The sequence below is a fragment of the Hyperoodon ampullatus genome, assembly GCF_949752795.1.
Source record: "Hyperoodon ampullatus genome assembly, chromosome: 10".
Classification (NCBI taxonomy): Eukaryota; Metazoa; Chordata; class Mammalia; order Artiodactyla; family Ziphiidae; genus Hyperoodon; species Hyperoodon ampullatus.
The window spans coordinates 96,824,203-96,847,465 of NC_136923.1; the positions used below are offsets into that span (position 1 = coordinate 96,824,203).

Genomic DNA, 23,263 nt, shown 5'->3' on the forward strand with positions numbered 1-23,263 from the left:
ATACATAGATAATCCTAAAGATGACACCAGAAAACTACTAGAGCTAATCAATGAATTTGGTTAAGTAGCAGGATACAAAATTAATACACAGAAATCTCTTGCATTCCTATACACTGACAATGAAAGAGAAATTAAGGAAACAATCCCATTCACCATTGCAACAAAAAGAATAAAATACCTAGGAATAAACCTACCTAAGGAGGTAAAAGACCTGTACTCAGAAAACTATAAGACACTGATGAAAGAAATCAGAGATGACACAAACAGATGGAGAGATATACCAAGTTCTTGGATTGGAAGAATCAATATTGTGAAAATGACTATACTACCAAAAGCAATCTACAGATTCAATGCAATCCCTATCAAATTACCAATGGCATTTTTTACAGAACTAGAACGAAAAGTCTTAAAATTTGTATGGAGACACAAAAGACCCCAAATAGCTAAAGCAGTCTTGAGGGAAAAAAACAGAGGTGGAGGAATCTGATTCCTTAACTTCAGACTATACTACAAATCTACAGTAAGCAAGACAGTATGGTCCTGGCACAAAAACAGAAATATAGATCAATGGAACAGGATAGAAAGCCCAGAGATAAACCCATGCACCTATGGTCAACTAATCTATAACAAAGGAGGCAAGGATATACAATGGATGAAAGACAGTCTCTTCAATAAGTGGTGCTGGGAAAACTGGACAGCTGCATGTGAAAGAATGAAATTAGAACACTCCCTAACACCATGCACAAAAATAAACTCAAAATGGATTAAAAACTTAAATGTATGACCAGACACTATAAAACTCTTAGAGGAAAACATTGAAAGAACACTCTTTGACATAAATCACAGCAAGATCTTTTTGACCCACCTCCTAGAGTAATGGAAATAAAAACAAAAATAAACAAATGGGACCTAATGAAACTTAAAAGCTTTTGCACAGCAAAGGAAAGTACAAACAAGACAAAAAGACAACCCTCAGAATGGGAAAAAATATTTGCAAATGAATCAATGGACAAAGGATTAATCTCCAAACAATATAAACAGCTCATGCAGCTCAATATTAAAAAAATAAACCTCCCAATCCAAAAATGGGCAGAAGACCTAAATAGACATTTTTCCAAAGAAGACATACAGATGTCCGTGAGGCATGAGAAAAGCTGCTCAACATCACTAATTATTAAAAAAATGCAATCAAAACTACAATGAGGTATCACCTTACATGGGTTAGAATGGCCATCATCAAAAAACCTACAAACAACAAATGCTAGAGAGGGTGTGGAGAAATGGGAACCCTCCTGCACTGTGGGTGGGAATGTAAATTGATACAGCCACCATGGAGAACTGTATGGAGGTTCCTTAAAAAACTTAAAATAGAACTACCATACGACCCAGCAATCCCACTACTGGGCATATACCAGAGAAAACCATAATTCAAAAAGACACCTGCATCCCCAATGTTCATTGCAGCACTATTTACAATAGCCAGGTCATGGAAGCAACCTAAATGCCCATCGACAGACGAATGGATAAAGAAGATGTGGTACATATATACAATGGAATATTAGTCAGCCATAAAAAGGAACAAAATTGGGTCATTCGTAGAGACATGGATGAACCTACAGACTGTCATACAGAGAGAAGTAAGTCAGAAAGAGAAAAACAAATATTGTATATTAACGCATATATGTGGAATCTAGAAAAATGGTACAGAGGAACTGGTTTGCAAGGCAGAAATAGAGACACAGATGTAGAGAACAAACATATAGATGCCAATGGGTGAAAGTGGTGGTGGGGGGAGCGGTGGGTTGAATTGGGAGATTGGGACTGACATGTATACACTAATATGTATAAAATAGATAATAAGAACCTGCTGTATTTAAAAAAAAAAAAAGAATGGGTAAGAGGACACAAACCCGAAAGGAAACAACCACACACACACACACACACACACACACACACACACACACACTTTCTCTCTCTGTCTCCCTTACTCCCTCTCCCTTTCTCTCTCTCTCTTTCTGTCTTTCCCACTAACCAGAATTCATCTCACAATTGAAGATAAGAAATATTGGGGATTAACCATACTTTTGGTTAGGTTATAAAAATAAAATAAAAAATAAACAGCCATTAATGCTCATTTAATTACACTATTTCCTGGTAATTAATTTATAAACTACTAGCATTATTATAATACTGAAATAATTAAACTGCATTCCTTTAAAAAATTCAATAGTTCAGACATCTCACTAATATATTACACTAGGCCTTCCATTGGCTGTATCCGTGTGAGCTTTCATTTTATAAATTGCTAATGCCTTTCCAAGTTTATAACATTTTAAGTAACCCAACCAAGTTTTGTTTTATTGCACATACTTTCTCCCAGGCTGTTTTAAAACATTTTAATCTTATCTTATATTTAATCTTATCTTAACATTATTCATTTTAATTTAATAAAAATCAGTCCAACTTTTCCAGTATGCCACTTGAAGTTTAGTCTCACTTAGGAAGGACTTCATCATCCCTAATTATAGGAATATGCTCTTGTATTTTCTTAAGTATTCTTAGCAGAATTCTTAAGGAAAAGAATGTCACTGGCATTAAAGCATAACCTTATTAACATAAAATACTATTCCAAATGAACCTTCATTTCTTTTTTTTTAATATCACATGTGCTATTTAAAAAAGAAAAAAAAAAGGGAGTATTTTTCACTCCTTGCAAACTTATTCATATTATAAGGAGCTTAAAAAAATTTAGGAAAGTAGGTGAGCAAACTCTGGCTTTCATATTTACCCACTAATTAGAGTTCACAATCTAGTTTTTTGCTCATTAGTCACGCTCACTTCTGAATTACTCAATCTAGTTTTACATAGGAACCTAACTTCCCTCAGGCTTCCCCAGATAACAAGAGGGTAATTCCAGGCCATTCATTATGCCTATGTTAACAAAAATCCTACTTGTCAAGTGACTCCTTGGAGCAAGTCTGAATATCCAGAGTTATTTCAGCAGGACAGATTCCTTAATGTATTTCTTAAGCCATAAATTGCTTATATCCTTAGGACCCATTACTCTCATATACATGGTAAAATAGATGATTAACTGAAATTATTTTTTAAATAAAAATTTTCTGGTGGCTAGAGTATATAATTTTAGAGTGATGGCTGCTAAAAGGAAACTATAGGTATTATGGTGGTGATTTCAGGATTTTGCTGTTTGAGACAGAATAATATGAAAAATCCCAATGCAAGCTGACCTAAAATCTCCACCTTTTTCTATACCCATTGTTTGACTCCTATTTTTTCCTGAATCATTACAATATTCTTTTAAAAGGTGATCTCTTTACTCAAAGGCTTAACTTAGAACAGGACTAGCTGTACTACAGATTCAACTATCACTAGAATACAGCTCTCATCCAGTTATGATGCAGAATAATATTAGAATAACACAGACTTGAAAAGTCCTCATGCCACTTTCTGGTTGCAGTCCCTGGGATAAGGTTATTTAACAGTTTTCAACTTCAGCTTTTCCATCTTTGTAAAATGGTGAATTTATCTGTAAAATGCTGAATTCTAAATTTCTAACATAAATTCTAGGAGCATTTTTATAGAACATTCCCTGAAACTTTTGACTATACTGTATTCAGAAACAGAGAGCAAATTATTTTAGAAATTTTAGAAATATTGTATTTTATATGTATTAGAAATACAAACTGGTTTTAAAAATCAATTAACATAACAATGCAATTAAGTCAGAAATCACTAACAAAAAAATAAATAAAATCCCCAACCATCCCCAAGGGAAAAAAATTCTATCAAGAGAGTGAAAGAAGAAACCAGCACAGAAATTAATGAAAGTAGCAAACATGAAGTCATATTTAATATAGCTAAAGCAAGGTCTACAAGGAAATCAATAGCTTTAAATGATTCTAACAGGAAAGAATAGACTTAAAAATAAATAAGCCCAGTTTCCAACTTAAGAAATTTCATAACAGAATAAGCTCAAAAAAGAGGAAAAGATAATAAAGAGAAAAATGTAATGAAACGGAAAAGTATGATACAAGAGAATATCAAGAAACTCAGAAGTTGGTACAATAAAAGGGGAGTGAAACAGACAAACCTCTGGCAAGACTAACCAAGACAGAGAGAAAAGGCACAAATGAACAATATTAACAGTGAGAAAATGGAGACACAACTACAGATCCAGCAGCAATGAGAGAAAGAGAATACCATGAATGACTTTTTGCCAATAAGTGTGAATAGTTAATAAAATGGATAAATTATAAGAAAAATATCTAATTGAAGGGAAAAAAGAAAACTCGAATAATCTCATATTATTAAATACATTGACTTGGTCAATTAATCTATGACAAAGGAGTCAAGAATATACACTGGAGAAAAGACAGTCTCTTCAATAAGTGGTGCTGAGAAAACTGGACAGCTACATGTAAAAGAGTGAAATTAGAACATTCTCTAATACCATATACAAAAATAAACTCGGAACGGATTGAAGACCTTTAAATATAAGACTGGATACTACAAAACTCCTAGAGGAAAACACAGGCAAAACACTTTTTTTCATAAATCACAGCGGTATTTTTTTTGGATCCATCTCCTGAAGTAAAGGAAATAAAAGTAAAAATAAGCAAATGGGACCTAATTAGACTTAACAGCCTTTGCACAGCAAAGGAAATCATCAACAAAATGAAAAGCCAACCAACTGAATGGGAGAAAATATTTGCAAATGATGTGACCTATAAGGGATTAATATCCAGCATACATCAACAGCTCATACAACTCAACATCAAAAAAAAAAAAACCTGATTAAAAAATGGGGCAGAAGAAATGAATAGACATTTTCCCAAAGAGGAAATGCAGATGGCCAACAGGCACATGAAAAGATGGTCAACATGACTAATCATCAGGGAAATGCAAATCAAAACCACAATGAGGTATCACTTCATACCCATCAGAATGGCTATCATCAAAAAGAACACAAATAACAAATATTGGTGAAGATGTGGAAAAAAGGGAACCCTTGTACACTGTTGTGGGAATGTAAATTGGTGCAGACACTGTGGAAAACAATACAGAGGTTTCTCAAAAAGCTGAAAATAGAACTACCATATGACCCAGCAATTCCACTCCTGGGTATATATCCAAAAAAACAAAAACACTAATTTGAAAAGATACACGTACCCCAATGTTCATAGCATCATTATTTACAATTACCAAGGTATGGAAGCAACCTAAGTGTCCATGAACAGATGAATGGATAAAGAAGATGTGGAATACATATACACAGAATGGAATACCACTAAGCCATAAAAAAGAATGAAAATTTTCCAATGGCAAATAATATAATTTTATTTTTAAAGCTCAAACTCAGACAAAACTAAAAAGGATATTGTTTGAGAATACACAACTATTTTTAAGAAGCACTAAAATGATGATGCAAACTTAAAAACAGTTAAATATCTCTACCAAGCAGATAGTGGGATGAAATGGAGACTAGCATGTAGGTTGATACAACAGTACATATTAGCAATGTGCCAGTCCTTAAATTGGGTATTGGAATCAAAGATTACCATGTTATTCTTATGATTTATAATAATGCATATTACATACACTAAGTATTATGTATTAAATGTATGTGATAATATATATTACACATTATATATGTAATAATATGACATATGTGATAATATATATTACATATTACATATGTAATAATATATATTACATATACTTACATATTATTTTATGTGTCAAATATTGTGTGATAAAAATTTAAAACAAAGTATTAAAATTAAAGTTTATTCATGAGACAGCATATAAAAGCTTTCCTAACTGATCTATTTATTTCTTCCCAGTTTATTTCATACATATTCATTACTACATCTGTGACATTCACTATTTATTTTATTTAAATCTCGTGCAATAATTTTAGAAAGTGTCAAGCACAGTGGATGTTAAGACCAATAGTGCTGTAAGGAAGAAAATAAGGACATTATAGAGAATTGTATGAATGTTGCATGCTATATTTATCTCCAAACTGGTTAAAATCAAAATAAATCACACTCTAGTCATCTGACTTTCATTCATAAGTGGAGAGAAAGAATAAAAAATATGTATTACCATAATTTAGTGCATTTCTTTATTCTATTGGTGTATAATGAGCCAAGTCAGTTTCTTTGCCACCTTATTATAATAAACAGATGAATCCTTCCTTAAAATGTTAGAAAACAGGAAAGATATCTTTTTTAATCTACCAATAAGCAAGGTTTGTTTTCCTTAAGAGCCTACCGGTATTCTAAATGCTTCTGAAGATAAATTAGTTATTTGTCCTAATGGTTAAAAAAAGAAGAGGGGGGGAAAGAACCTTGGACAGGTTAAGGACCACAGCATCTTCAATAGACATGAAGCCTTAGAAACATGAGCAATGTAGAAAAAAAGGCATATGTAGAAAAAGTTAAAATTTCAGGGGAAATAACCAAAAGCATGTTGGAAAAAATAGTGAAAAATTGGTCTATTCTAGATGACTTATCTTATTCAATAAAAACAATAAATAACTCTAAATTTTTAAAGTATATTCTTCAAAAGAAGAAATGAATTTCCTTTCATCAAACAGACAGCTTAGCAAGCAAAGACCTGAGAAATCTCAAGACGTTTATTACTCAAAAATTTTAACTCATGTTGTTAAAGACAAACTGATGTTACTCCTCAATATATTTTGGAGGAAAACTATTTTATTTTTAATTTGCCCAGAATGCGTATGTAAAAATGAAAGCTGAGTAGAAATTCTAGGCAGTGAATTGCACAGAACAATGCTCACTTGGTATTCATCCTAGGTCTTAAATAAGTGTAGCCTGCCAAATGCAGCCCACTGGACTATTTTCAACCTTATTATCCAATTTCTTTTTCTAGAACCTCTGTTCCATTTCCTCCTTCCTATCAGACATTTAGTTCATGGTTTTTAAAGCTCTTTGCCACAGGGGTAGGGAAGAGGGAAAAGGAAGACAAGAACACATTTATTTTCCTAACTGAAGCAGCTCTAAACCATCAGTAGATGCGGAAAAGATTGACCATGACAAAGAACTTTAAATTGTTAGGTTCTTACAGCCTGAGTGTCTCTAATGCTTCATGATTTCAGCAATGTGGGAAGGGATATTCAGTCAACCTTTCAAAGGAACGGTGTGGCTGTGGTGACTTCTCTGCTCTTCTTAGACTTGTGTTTCTGCCAGAGGGTCATTAAAGGGTCATGTTTGCTATGGGCCTCCCAGAGATCCCATGGTGGGTGAGAGGAGAGAAAAAAGAAGGAAGACACTTTAAGGTGTCCGCGCATCACAGCGTCACTACTCGGACAAACCCCAAACAACCCTGGAGACTTCACAGGCCGGTCCAAGGGATAGAGAAGCTGGACAACCGGAAATTATTTCCACTAATGATACCTAGTTAGGAAGCTAACTAGATTTAAAAAAAAAGACTTTCCATTGGAATCCTACGTAGCTAAATTACTCTGCCAAAATATCCCACTGTAATTAGAAGATACAACAAGGATAAAGCAATAAAAAATCATGAAATCTAAACGCCATAAGGAGAACCGTAGATCCTTCTATTCAATTCTACACATGAACAGAGAGTGTTGGAACTCTACCCACCTTCCTTTCTTCCTCCCCTCCCACAGGCTGTTGTACATCGAAAGCATTTTTTCATATTACCTGGGAAAATAATCAGTATGCTTTTTGTGATGAAAACTGATTTTTGCTTTTAAGCTTTTTATTCTTTACACAAAATTTACCCATTGTACCTAGTGAAAGAACAAAATCCAGATAAATAAAAGTTAATCACCTTCCCCTGCTCCTTCTCTCACCATTGCAACAAATCACCACAGTCAACTGAAATAATTAACATTTTTTTAAAGCTGCATCACATCCCAAAATATGAAGGTACGACAATTGATGCAATTATTCCCGGCAATGACTAACGTTTGGGTTATTTTAGTTGTCTTAGGTTTTTGTCATTTCACAAAGAATACTGCACCACGTGAACACACATATGCACACACATATGCGAACACAGTACCATCAGTACCCATTATACGGGTAACTTGATTGCTATGGGACAGTCTCCCAGACAGGGCTTTCAGAAACACTGCAACCATCTTTCGTATTCCCACCAGCAAAATAGTAACATGTGGGAAACAGTTACAGAATATGCTATGCAGTTAAAACATTTCATAAAGCAAAGTCCATAGACTTTTAGGTATCTATCAGTTTAAGGTGATTTTTAACTTTGGGATGTGTTTACACTGATTCATTTAGAGAGGCTGCAATAATAAGATATTTATACAGGAATCTCTGTAAGAATAAAGCCTATACTGGGGTTGATTTTAATTTACCTTTTTTTGACACTTCTGCCCCATTGAGTTCTTTTTGTGCTTCTTCAATTTTGTCTAAGAAAAACAGCAACAAAAAATTATAAGTCAATTCATCATACACAAATAAGAATACAGTAAAACAAATATATTACTTATAAACAGTACCTGACGCATAGTAATAAATATTTGTTGAATGAATTATTTATGAAACAAATATGTGTAAACTGTTAAAGTAATAATAAAGTCCTTTTAAAAATTATACTTATAATTTTAATTATGTCTTAGTCACAAGGACTACTTCCAACTGTTTCCACAATGCAAGTAATTAGTGCATTTTAAATACTGAACCATAGTTTTAAAATGTTTAGCTGATTAATAAAAGTATGTAAACATAATACTTTCTTTATGAAGACACACAGATTTTATTAGAGAGATACAGCAAATGCCTACTGGCTTAGAAACAAGTCTAAGCAAAGTTCATAGATAGCCTCAGACCTAAGCCAAACATGGAAGAAATAAAAGAAAGGATGGAAAAAATAAAGGAAATGATGGGCTGAAGAGCAGCAACACAATACCCGTCACTTCTGCCAACCCTTGATTACAGAATAGTTATCCATGAAGTGTGAGGGTAGAATACTGCATTAAAGAGATACCAGATAAAACTAATGACTACAGAAGTGCTATATATGCACGCAGTTTTGAAAGAAGCAATAACTAACGAAGAGCTGGGATGGCTGCCTCAGGAGTGGATGGGAGAGGGAGGCACGTGGGCCCAGAGCCTGTAGGTCTCCCATGTGAGCTTTGAGCACAATTAGATTTTGTAAATAAGCACACGTTCTACTTTGGTAACAATTAATTTAAATTTTATAAGGATATACATATTTGATGATCATGACAGCAACCAATTCCAAATTTAATACAGTGGTCTAAGTGCTAATTATAATGGTAAAAGTAACAAAATTCCTAGGGTACTATTTTGTACTGAAATGAATACAGTAACCATAATTATGCAACATTTTAGACAGTCCCTTGGCCTACAGTTTAAATGCTTTTGGTATGTCAGCCATTCATGCCTCCCAGCATCCACCAGCAGCTCCCAAAATGCCCTCCACTGGCCATGGAAGATGCAGCCTCCAAAATGGCATCCTTCCCCAACTAAATAGATCCCACCATATGCCCTTCAAGCTCTGGTTCTATCTGCCTTTTCCCCATCAGCCTTTCCAGAAAAGCCAGAAATCCACAGAACCTTCGATTTACTGATCATACTTCTTTCAACTGCATATTGATCCATCCAGGCTGCCATATCAAGGGGGAGGGGGAGCATCAGATTAAAGGAAACAAGCAATGGTTAATCATAACTAAATCTTCACCCTGACAAATGCACTCCCCACAGCAATGTCCTATTTGCTTCCTGCTAATTACCAGATCCAGGATAAGATCTGAGGGGAGAAGAGACAATCTTTGGAAATAATACAATATTTTCTCATTTACAAACTTTAGTTATTTCTCATGAAATGATGAGTGAAATTGGAAAACAGTACTGAAAAAAAAACCCTTATTAAATGCAGAAAGTAGATCCTGCACTTAGCAGTACTTTTACTTCAAAAGGAGAATTCCAAATGTATGGATGAAATCTGTATTAATACAAGTAACAAAAAGACAAGGCCCACTTTTTCAAAAAATAAAATGTACTAAGTACATTGGAGACATTCAAAATGTAAATAAATATTAAATATAGTCTTTGAGAAACATAAAAATGAAAAGCACTATTATTTCTATGCCAGCAGTTTGTCCAAACTTGAGAACCATAAATAATATATACATATATATTATATATATTCATAGTAGTAATGAGTGTGTTTAAGAGTTTATGCACACATAATTTGGCATTATACAATAAAACAACTTTTTATTAATAGAACCAACTGGGGCTCAAGGCAGCAAAAACTCATGACTTGACATGTATTTAAAGAATAGCTTCTATTTAGTATACTGAGGTTTGGCCACCTTCTATTTGTACTTTAACATAACAAATTCTTGCAAAAATGACCTCAATTTACATTTGTGTATAAATCAGTAGATTTAGGATATCTAGTGTGTTAGGTATAGGTATCTACTTAAATGCCTTTACCTGGAGCTCCAGTTCAATAGGTAAATACAATCTTCAATGAGAGAGCTTATAATAGCCATTATAAGATTTTGCCTCAATTTTTAGAAAAAGTCCTGTTTATAGTTAACCTATGTTTTATAATTCTCCTGGTAAAATATGATGTTTTAAAGACACTCTCCAAAACTACAGAGAAAGTACTCGTTTATTAGATGCTCTTAATTGGTTCAGACAAGGCAATTTACTAGTATTTAAAAGCAACGTTTATCATTTTTTTCACTATGACCCAGAGTAAGATAGTTTTACATTCCAACCAATTACACATGTGTATCTATATTATGTATATACATAATTCAGAAACCAACTTACCCACACTCTAATTTCTATCCTTTCCTAGTAAAAATGAAAAATGCTGCCTTGCTCAAATACACTGATTTCACAACCCACTGCTGGAGCAAACCTGCAGCTTGAAACTCACTGATAGAAAGAGCAGTTCTCAACCGAGGGCAACACTTCCCAGCCAGGACATATCTCATTGTAAGCCCTGATTGGCAGGGGGGTGCGTGTGGTTTATAATGGGATCTCAGATTCTGAGACATCTTCCATCATGCCCTCCCCAGTGTCACTGTTATCTGAGGTAATAATTCCACAAAGACTACACATTCAGAAATAAACAGTAGTTTCTCTGTTGCTTAAAAATAAAAACAGATATACATGCAAAATTGACATTCACACCAGCGGTAAATCTAAAATAAGTAACATATTGTTACTGTAATGAATTATTACCATATTTAAATTAAGATGTAATTCTAATTAATTCAGTTTTTACTAAATACACTTGGAGTTGTTACCTGGAAAAGATCCCAGCAACACATGAATGGATCCATAATGGTCCCTAAGATCCAGAAGGGCCCATGGCTGAAAGAGTGGCAGGCTGAGAGGAAGGGTACTGACAGTGTAGGTTAGATTTTGGTTCTGCAACTATTAAAAATGTACACCTTCGTACAGTTTTTCTTCTCTGGTAAAGCACAGAAACTATTTGTTAACGGTAAAGGCTATGAACAATCTTGTTTAATGCCTTACATCTTTTAAAACTTTTGTTTGTACAAGAAAACAATGCAAAACATTTTGTTTTCATCATAGGTAAATAATTGTAAATAAAGAAAAAAATGTTGATTTGTGGAGCATAATCTGAAACCACTGAGCCCAAAAAAATAAAAAGTCCTGGAGTCCTTAGGAAACCACCGTTCTTTTGGGGTTCTGGGAAGAAGACTAGATAATTAAAAACAAATCATTTAGAAAAATAAAGCAGTCTTCAAATGAGAGCTCACAGCAAGCGCCTGCTCTCTGACCCTTGTCATCCTGCGGTGAAGTGGGGGCGATGGGCCTCCTGTACCATCTCAGATCCTCGACACCACTCCTCAAGAGCCCTGCCACTCAGGACATACATCATAGCTTTGGGGACCAACTCATTAAATTGTTAGGATTTGGTTCAACAACTGCTGAGGGTTTTATATGGCACTGAATGTCTACCTGGTGTCAGGTATAAAAGGAAGAACCAGAAATATAAAAGCGAAAAGCATGGCTCCCCTGGAGGAGCTTACGGATTATTCTACCTCTTAAACAAGCATTTTAACATCAGTTTGCTGGTAAACATAAAGCCTGATTCCCTGTGCAGCGAACACAGCTGTCATCCCACTCCCTCCTCTGCAGCTCCAGCCACACCCCTGCGCAGGCTCCCTCAGGTCCCTGAGACTCTTCCAGCTAGCTGCCCTCCCACCCCATCCCTTCAGGATGTCACCTCCTCTAGGAAACCTGCTCTGACACCCTCCTCAGAGCCATTGCTTCCTTCTCTGTGCCACCACCCCTGCATGTAGGATCCGCCTCTCCACTGCTATGTATCAGGTGATCATTAGTAACAACCACAGTTAAAGCGGACTGAGTGATTTCCTGGTCTTAAAAATGCTGACGGTAACCTGCCAAGTGACACACACAAGCACGGGTGCATTCTGAAAAAGGGAAAGAGGAGTATCTGCGCACAGACTGAAGCTGGCATTAGGTGGTTTCACGTAAGAGCCTGGCGTTTTATCTTCCTTAATGTTATAAATGATTCCTACATTTGGGAAATTGCATCAGTGCACTGAAAGCACCTGAATCAACTATTATCACTCCATTAGATTATCAAGGAGTTAAATGATCTCTACCCTAAGTCTAGTAGCTCATCCTTCTCTCCTGCTGTTCTGATAGGCACCCATAACTTCTGCTCTGACACCTAGAGGCTCTCCTTCTTCACTGAGCCCTAAAAACATAAAGTGGAAACACTAACAGTAAATTTTATGAAGTAGATCCTAAGGAACTGTAAAAGGCTGAAAGAGATACCATCTGATTGAAAAAAGATCACCATATGTGACTGCACTATTTTTACTACTGAATAAGCCTAACTCCCATGTCCCTCATCACACATCAGTACAAGCTCCCTGTCCTCACTGGTAACTGCTAGAGCTATTTCAATAAGACTAAATATATGACAATGACGTAATGTTAAAAATGCATCCAATACCCATAACCACGTATGCATGGTCGTCTAAATGATGATCCCAGTGTTCACTACTAAATCAGCTATGGAAACCTACCTTTGTAAGTAACACTTTTGAACCTATAAGTTACACATCTTTCCTATCTCTAGACCTATGTCTTTCAGGGAGTCAGACTCTACAATAATGCCGAAAATGATAGTCTAGACTAGTAATATTTCAAACTGAAAAATATTGCTTGAAATCAGTAAAAAAAAAAAAAAGAGAGAGAGAGAGAGACAACTCGGCGCTCATGAATTTGAAAACTGTGATTTACTAGTAAAAATTCTAGAAAAAAATAAAATTACTCAACTTGATCCAGAAAGAGAAAAACTCGACTAGAATAACGAGGGATGATAGAGTTACCAGAGAATAACGCAGAATTACTTTTTCAGAGGTTAAAGGCTAAGATGGTTTTATTATCAAATTCTTACCAATTTTGAAGAATAAAGCTTTTCCTAAACTGTCCCAGAGTACAAGCTAACACAAAAGGTGTTCTAAATCATTTTTAAAAGCTGCTATAACCCTGATATCAAAATGTGACTGAACGGGCAGAAGAATCAACACTCCATACAAGCCTCACAAATGAATATGGATGTAACAACCTACATCCAGAGGTACATTCCACAATTAGAAAGTCATGTCCAAGTAGGGAGTACAATAAGCATGCAAAGACATTTCAGCATTAGGAAGCATGTTATTATCTTTTGTAACAGGATGGGGGTGGGGGGAAGGTAATTTAAATAATGTCCAACATGTACTTGATTAAAACACCTATCTCTAGTGTAAACAAAAACAAAACAAAAAACCCTCCACGATAAATAAAAAAGGATATGCTTCATCATATTAACGAAGTGGTATTCTAATGAACACCCTAAAACAGAGAAATTAGCCAATAACCTATCACTTCCTTTAGGAATCCTTCCCTGACCCTTCCCCCAGGCCCTGGTCTGCGCCCCCAGCACAGTGTTCTAAGGCCCAGAGCAGCATTCATCACGGGATAGTCTGAGAGCCTCCATGCTCACCCACTTTCTTCATTAAAACTATATCTTATTCAACAGAGTACATAGGTGTTTAGATCACTAGTGCCTCAACACATATTTGTTCAATAAAGGAATTGCTATCGCTGAATTTACGGTAGCATTTATGTTAAATTAACAATTACAATTACAATAAAGGACTAGTTAAAGAACTATGGTACTTCCATACAATAGAATATTATTTAGCCATTAAAAATGTTTTAAAAATACTTACTGATAGAAAAAATGCTCGAAGTGTATTATGTAAAAACATTTTGTGCCACATAGATGTACATGTACATATACATACACACACAGATCTATAAAGAAATAGGCTCAAATGTAATGATTATCTGGGGGTAGAATATTAACAGTTTTAATGTTATTTCTATTTTCTTCAATTACTAAATTATCTATAATAAATATTTTAATATAAAAATAAATTTATTTAAATTTAATAAAAACTAAAAACCCTAAAAATGCGATCAAATTATTTTTTTTAAATATGTCGGCTGGCTATAAGTTCTAAATTCCAAATTTCCAGATCATATGAAAGACTCTGGGTAGTTTCTAAAACATAAAAACATTAATATAGTGAATGGTTCATTCAGTTCAGAATATATTTATTAGCTCCTGTGGGCTAGCCCTAAGGATACACAAAGATGAATAATCTTACAGGTAGGAACTTATAGAAGTAAATGAGCAATCCCCCTACACACAGTAACTGTGTGACTAAGTCCATGGGGTCCTAGGGAAACACTGAAGGGTGTGAATGCGGCTGTCTTGGAAATAGGAAGACTGGTCCTGCAACACCTTCATGGAAGAAATAATACATGGGCTGAATACGCAGAGAAGGAAAGGAGAGATCTTGTCTAGAGGAGGAGGAAATTCAGGGAGGGGAGCATGAGGAGGATGGAGAGGCAAAGACGCAGAAAACAAGACAGAGTCAGGCACTCCCAGCAGTTTGCAGCATAAATCCGGAGACAACAGGTCTAAGCACACAGGATTTGAGAGCTACCGTCTTACATAACTAGTTGCTAAAACCATACCACAGGGTAGGTGGAAGCAAAAATATAACTATTCTATGAAGTAATTTGGCCATAGGCATCAAGATCCTTGAAACCCATCTCTGTATTTTAATATATTGATTCAACTACTGGAAATCTAGACTGAGGCTATGAAAGGAGTGGAACAAAGGCTATTCATCAGAGTACTTTTCGTAACAGAAAAAAACCTAAATAACCGATGACACCCGGAATATAGTAGATGCTCAATAAATATGTGTTGAATACTTGAGAAATGGTTAAGTAAATTATGGTACCTTCATATAATAGAATATCAAAGAAAAACTATATTCTAGGCTTCTAGAAGGACCCACTGAGTCAGAAACTATAGGAATGGTGGCCCAGATTGTATAAGTTTTGAAAGCTTTGACAAGTGGTTTTAATGGGCCACCTACCCTCCAGTTAAGAGTCCTTGGGATGAGAAGTAGAGAAACCCAAGAAAAAAAAAAAAGAAAAGAAAAGAAAAGAAAAGAATGGCTGAAAAAAAATTAGGAGAACCAAAAACAATTTGGCCACAGAAGTCAAGAAAACAGTGTTTCATTATCAAATCAGTAGATGATGCAACTGATAAAGACCGAAAAAGCTTCACTGGATGGAGCAATTAAGAGGTCCTGGTGAGGCTTCCCGGAGCCTGCAGTGGAATGAGAGGGCAGAGGGCAGAGGGCTGAGAAAGTGATGGGACAGGAGGTGGAGGACAGGATAGAGCAGAACTGTCTTTCAAAACACTCGGCAAACAACAAGAGAGTGAATTTGGGGGCCAGAGAGAAACACAGGGTCAAGGGTGGGTTGTCTGATTTGATGTGTTTTTCAAAGATGTGTATAAACCCAAGGGAAGGAACCAATAAAAAGGGAGTAAAGATACAGGCGAGAGTGTGGGATGTGAAGGGCAAGGCACTGAAGAAAGTGGGGGCCAGCGTTAAGTCTGGGCGGAGGGCTGGTTCTGAAGAGGGAAACACCCAGGGCGACTCCCTGAGGTCAGAGGGCAGAGAAGGAGAAGGATGTGCTGGGTAAAGTCTGCTGATGAGAAAGATGAGTTACAGGGAGCTCATATCCAACTTCCACAGTTTTATTGAGGTAAGAGGCATGGTTGTCTACAGCGAAAAAGGAGTTTAGCGTTTATGTTAAGGGGTCTTAGGGACCGGTAAAAATTAGACAGAGTTATTGATAGGAATGGAAGAACTGACCAATATTAAGGACAAAGAAAAGCACTGATGAATAGCAACTAGGGATCCATGAATGTAGAAATCCACATTCTTCCTTGAGCCCCTCCCACGAATTTAGCAGACATAATACAGCCATTATCTGATGCATAGCTATGGGCACCTCTCATAGTTGTCTTTAATTTTATCTATTTTGTCTTATTTTTTTCTTCTGAATTTTTATTTCAAAGGGCATCCTATATTTCAAATCTACAAATGTAGGTTGAAAGCCATAAATAGTGATGTTAGCCAACAAACGCACGTTCAAATATAATCTGATGATACCTAACGAATATCTGGAAACTTAAAGCCACCAGTCAACCAAATTAACCTGAGCATACTGGCACCTTAGGTTCCAAGTCATTTTTCACATTTGTGGGCACACACAGACACACAAACATGCACACACACGCATATACATACACATACAAATACATACACATGCATATACAAACACATACACACACACACACCATACACACCCACACACATAAACCCCACACACATATACACATACACACCCCCACACACGTAAACCCCCACACGCACACACACACATCACTTTTTAAAATAAAATGACACAAAAACTATATGGACACTGTCTTTTTTTGTTTTAAAATTAGAACATCTCCACCCTATTCCAATACTGTTCCAATACTGATTCATCACTTTTTCAATTAAAAAAAAGAAAAAGCTAGTTTACTAAGAAAATGAAACTTCAAAATGTCTCTATTAAAAAAAATCCATATGATCACTGTGTAGCCTCTCCTAGGAAGTGAATGATACACACACACAAACACACATGCTCTTTGCACACGATCTTAGGAACCGTAGGATCTATGGAGACCCTAAATCCAGGTTCTGATAGAGACTTATCTACACTGTCACCGTTCTGCATTCTGGACGAGGATTCGAAGGTACATTTTCACAGTAATAATGAACATGTTTTTATTTTTTCAGTTGTTAAATTTCTTAATTTCTCCCTAAATTATTTAACAATGTACCTCTTACTAGTATAAAACTATTCTTATTTAGCCACATGAAAAAAAGAGGGGGACAAGTAGGTAACTGGAACAAATAATCTGTTCCTTTTCCTAATTTACCAGCCTGATTATATTTAACAACAAGAGTGGAGGAGAGTAGACAAGAAAGAAAAAAGTACTGGTATCAATACATCAGGCATTGTGCTCGGCACAGTACATCTCATTCCATCCTTAGCACCTACCATGTGCAAAGCTTTGAGCTATATGCAGTGTCTTCCCTTGAGAACCCAGGCTCTAGTGGAGATGAAAATACACTAATGAAATAAAATATATTAGTGTCTAAGTATCTCTAATGTACGGTAAACAATGATACCCTCACAATAACAAAAGGAAGAAAGGACAAAGAAGCAAAGCTCTCATAGTACGTACCCCACCATAATCAATATACTTCTGCTCACAGTGGTGTACAGTGGAAAGCACTGTAGCGGTGAGATCTCCCACTGGGTGTCCGTCATCCTGGGACAGCAAACTCAGGAACCAAAGGATCAGAGCGCTCTCTGATTCCTCCACCTTAGCAGCCTAGGAGGCTTCCCAGAGTCTCTTAACTCTTTTAGACAACCATCTGCTTAACATTATAAAAACTTCCACTGATAGCAAGAATGTATTATCTACTCATTTAGAACTTCTGGCTTCTGGTAAGGGTGGCTTATATGGGACTCTCATATTAACACAAGAAAACTATGCACAAAATACCTAAATAAATAAATAAATAAATAAACAGGAAGGTACTGGATAGTGACCAAAAGCAGGCAAAAATTGGATGGGATTTGACCCTAGAGGGATGAGAAGCAAATGACGTAAGACCCACATTTCAGTGACTCTTTCCAGAAGGGCAGTCACCGATCTGTGAAGAGCACGTCTCAAGTAGAAAGCAGCAGGTATACTGGGCTGAGGAGGCAGAGGGAGAGTGTGGGGTGCTGCAAAAGCTGCACATTGAGTGGGGAAAGTCCCAGAAAAGGAGGCCCAGAGGAGAGTCCAGAATCTGGGAACAGGCCCTTCAAGTCTTTGGCTGAGTCCTGAACTGCTTGTGTGGAGGGTAAGACTCCAAGGAACTTGAGGGAAAGCAAACACAGGCAGGCTGAGAAAACGGAGCAAAGTATCAGCAGAAGCTTTCAGTATTGGTACAGAGAACACAGAATTTGGAATTCAAGTCTGGCCACAATAGACAGGCCAGGTAAAAACCTTGTTATTTCCACTGAAATCTCAGAAGGCCACACCTTAAAATTAACTTCACATCCTGGAATCAGGGCAAATCAAACAGACTACTCTGAAAACCCTAAAATCAATCTTCTACAAGTTTCAGAAGATCTAATAGTAATTCAACCGTCTGCTAAAACAAAACTCAGCAATCTTTAGATGAAGATGACAGAATCCAGAGCCTATAAGACATAACCAACCACACTGTTCTTTTTTTTTTTTTGCAGTACGCGGGTCTCTCACTGTCATGGCCTCTCCCGTTGCGGAGCACAGGCTCCGGACGCTCAGGCTCAGTGGCCATGGCTCACGGGCCCAGCCGCTCCGCGGCATGTGGGATCTTCCCGGACCAGGGCATGAACCCGTGTCCCCTGCATCGGCAGGCGGACTCCCAACCACTGTGCCACCAGGGAAGCTCCACATTGTTCTTTATATAACAAAAAATTACTAGGCGTGTGAATCATGAAACTGTGACACACAGAGTGAGAAAGCAGTACAAAGAATTAGACCTGCACATAACAAAGATGTTGTAAATAATGACAAGAAATTTAAACTATAATATATACGGTAAAGAACGTAACAGAGGAAAAAAAAGATGGATTTTGTGAAGGATAAGAGTAGAGGAATTTCAGAAGAAATATAGAAACTCTTAAAAGAATGGAAATAATATAACAAAAAACACAATATCTAAAATAAAACAACAAATGAAACAGCAAAGAAATACTACAAAAGAAAAGATTAGTGAACTTGAAGACAAGTCACTAGAAATGAAAATGATCAAACTGAAGCCTAGAGAGAAAAGACTGAAAAAGAACATAATTTCAAAGACCCATGGAACAGTATCGAGTAATCTAACACACATGTAACTAAAGTCCCAGAAGGAGAGGAGAGGGAAAACTGGGGAGAAAGAAGAGCTGAAGAAATAATAGCTGAATTTTTCCCAAATTTGACTAAAAACATCAACCTACAGATTCAAGAAGTTTAGTGGACCTTAAGGAGGATGAATACAAAGGAAGCCATACAGAGACATGTGCAGAATACTTGGGGATGGGGGGCGGGTGGTGAGGGGCAGCACCAGATTTTTTAATTGAAGAGAAACAAATGTCAAACTAGAATTCTATACCTAGCAAATCATCCTTTAAAAATAAAAGCGGGCTTCCCTGGTGGCGCAGTGGTTGAGAGTCCGCCTGCCGATGCAGGGGACATGGGTTCGTGCCCCGGTCCGGGAAGATCCCACATGCCGCGGAGCAGCTAGGCCCGTGAGCCATGGCCGCTGAGCCTGCGCGTCCGGAGCCTGTGCTCCGCAACGGGAGAGGCCACAACAGTGAGAGGCCCGCGTACCTCAAAATAAATAAATAAAATAAAAGCAAATAAAGATATTTTCAGATAAACAAAAGTTGAGAAAATCTGTATGAGCAATGCTAAAAGTGGTGATTTAGGCCTGAAGGGAAATGACAACAAAATATGTATCTAGAGTGGGGACCAGCAACCTATGGCCTGTGGACCAAATCCAGCTCACAACCAGTCTGTGTAAGGCCTGTGCATTATTTTAAACGTTAACAAAAGGAAAAAAAAGAACAGGAAGTACATGTGATGGAGATTGTATGAGGCTGCAAAACCTAAAATAGTTACTATCTGGCCTTTTTCAAAAAAAAATTGCAAACCCATGATTTATGAGAAAGAAGAAAGAGATAGGTGAAGGGAGGGAGGGGTAAGACAAGGCAAATAAAAAGGTTTTATTTTTCTTCAGTTTTTAAAGACAGTGGACTGTGCAAAGAAAAAAAAAACAGCGTATTATAGAGTTTATAATATATGTATAAGCCAAATATATGACAAAAACATCTACTTACCTAAAAATGTCCCCAAGCCCAAGGTCATCCCTAAATAATGAACTCACAACTCTGAATCTTAGTACCTTCAAGTTATTTCATATTATTTCAAATAAATCTTAAAGTACTAGATTGAAATGATTATTTTTTAAAAAACACAAAACTGAAATAGATGATTTCTTTTCCCCAATCTACTCTCCAGTACACATTACAAATAGCAAGCAAATTATCAGCTCTGAAAATCTTTTGAAAAGCTGAAAGAACTCTTCTTAAAGTTCTTTTTAAATAAATTACTAATTAGTTCATCCTATTAAATACTGCCAAAGTATGAGAGTTGACATCAATTCCAGGGGAAGTGAAAAGGCTTCTGTGAGGAAAGAGCATGAAGAAAGTTGTAAAGTAGAACTAAACATACAGTATATGGGACACCATGAGTAGGTGTTACATGGCAGAAAGTAAATATGCAGAGTGAGAGGAGAATGTGGTGAGAAGTCCGCATATTGAGTAAGGAATCAGAGAGTCTAAAATGACATGGGAAATTCAGGTTTTGATGGCTGGACCAAAGATGGCACCAGTCTGTGTGACATAAAGGCAAATGACCTGCTTTCACCACCATGTATTCACACCTAGCACAACACACACATACAACAGAGTGAGAATTTTATTAACATTTAGGAATCATTCAATCACTTACTATATGAACAAATGAATAAAGAACCAAAACTGGTCCTTTAGGGATGAGAAGTCCATCTGCAGACGTGATACTGAATTTGCAACATGAGACCAAAGGGATTAGGGCTTATTCTAGGAAAGATGCTTAAAGAGAAGCCAAATAGAACACGATTGACTGGTTAAGGCTGGACATACAGATTTGGAATTGAGTCTAGACTTCTTTTTACTGTAATAGATTCTGGTTTGTGTTTTACCATGTTTGGTCACTAGAGAACACTGAAAGTGCTTTGTTCTCATACTACTTCAAGTGCATTCTGTAAATAACACTATTATCAATGAAAAAATTAAAAATCAGCAATAAACTGAAAAAGACACTTCTGGGTGAGAATAACTGGGTACCTAAAATCACACAAGGGGTTTGGGTGGAGCCAAACTTTATCAGTTCACTAGTAGACGTTTTTCTACGATTATGGATTTTGCTTTCAATTTTTGCTTCTAACTGCGGGGATTTGGGCAATGACATTTTGGAGTAGGAAAATTTTAAATTTTAAAAAAGATCAGGTTCCGGTCAGTAGATATTATGTAATTCAATTTTTTGTGGACATGTGTGCATATTTTCAAAAAAGATGTTGCATTGTCTGCATAAACATTGCTGAAAAAAGTGACAAATGATTAATATGGGTGGTTACTTCTGAGCAGAGGATAAAGAGCAGAGGCAGGAAAAGGGGGAAATGCTCACTTGTAAAACTGTACATGCTTCTATACGAGTTAATTTTTAAAATTAAGTTTATTACTCATATTGAAGAAGATGTATTACTTACTCATTTAAATATACATGTATGTATAAAAATGTATGTATGTATGTATAAATATGGGTAGCCAAATCAAAAATAAAACTTGAATGCCTCAATTCCCTAAAAGTATATAAGTGCTTATTTACTTATGTGCTTAAAAAATACGTATTATTACTTATGTGTGTGTACGTATATATACACACACATATATCTGTAGATACATATGTATACATATGAATATATATGCATACTTTCAGATTCTTTTTTTCAATATTCTCACTTAAACTCTGTATTCTTTCAAATTATTTGATGCCTGTCTCCTCCTTCCAAATGGAGGCTATTTTAACATTTACCAATCAGAAATAATACCATTATAAATATTGCAATCCCCTATTCTTTACACTTTAATTTATCCAATTCAACATGTTAAGTCAAAATATTCGGAGGTCAGTTAAGAAGTCTGTTTTTTCAACTCAAAATAGTCCAATCTGCATCCCTTCTAAAGGGTAATTCCCTAACCAGCAAGAATCAGAAGGTAAAAGGCTATGAAAAATTCGAAGTAGGTGGTGGAGGGGAAACAACTAAAGTGAAAACAGACAAAGTCTAACAGTTCTAGTCGTCACCCACAGACACGATCTTTATGGCGGGAATTACAGTCAAAATAAACTAAAATACCCTCACATTCTGTCTTTCATCAGGACTGTGAGGGGCCACTGCTAAGTAATTGTGTAGCATCTTACACTGTCCCTGCCACTGCGGTCACCTCATTTTACTGTGAGCAATTCTTGCTTTAAGGTCTGACTCCTCACCAGCCCAGCAGGCCCACGAGGGCAGGGCAGGTAGGTGCTAACCACTGGACACACAGCAGGTAAACTGTCCAATACTCTTAAAACTGGCATCAGATAAATGTCTTAAGTCCTAACCATTCTATACCTTATAAGGCTACTCAAAAGCAGGGAAGAATTAAAATTTGATAAGCACAAGAAAAATAGACCTTAAAAAAAATCCAAACTCAAAAAGTTTAAATTAACTACATCTTTTAAACAATCTTTATTATCTCTTCTGTGCTTTAGGTTCATAATTGGCCTAGAGTAACTCAGTTCCCCAATTTTTCATAGTTTCACAGAGAAAAACAGAAATAGAAGAAAATATATAGCATATAACAATTTCCAATTACTAATATTCTGTGCTATAATTTTACATGGAAAAGATATGAACTACTGAGTGACCTAGTTCATTACAAAGACAAAATGTAAAGAAGTGCAGAAATCTATAGGTGGTCACTTGTGTGACCCACAATATTAAGGGTCAAATACGAGCTTAAATGTTGACTTTTTATCACTGGCCAACACGTTCAGAGAGAAAGTCCCTAAACTGATTTTCAGAAACAAATTTAAC

At 36.2% G+C, this 23,263-nt stretch overlaps 1 protein-coding gene across 1 annotated transcript in view; it reads right to left on the minus strand.

Annotated features, from left to right (window-relative positions):
• HIVEP1 (HIVEP zinc finger 1) overlaps positions 1–23,263 on the minus strand; it is a gene marked incomplete at both ends in the record, with an annotated part of 134,921 nt that overhangs the window by 58,735 nt on the left and 52,923 nt on the right. Inside the window, one exon of the mRNA XM_079712756.1 lies at positions 8,393–8,446. Coding sequence (XP_079568882.1) covers positions 8,393–8,446 — 54 coding nt within the window. The remainder of the gene's footprint in view (positions 1–8,392; positions 8,447–23,263) is intronic.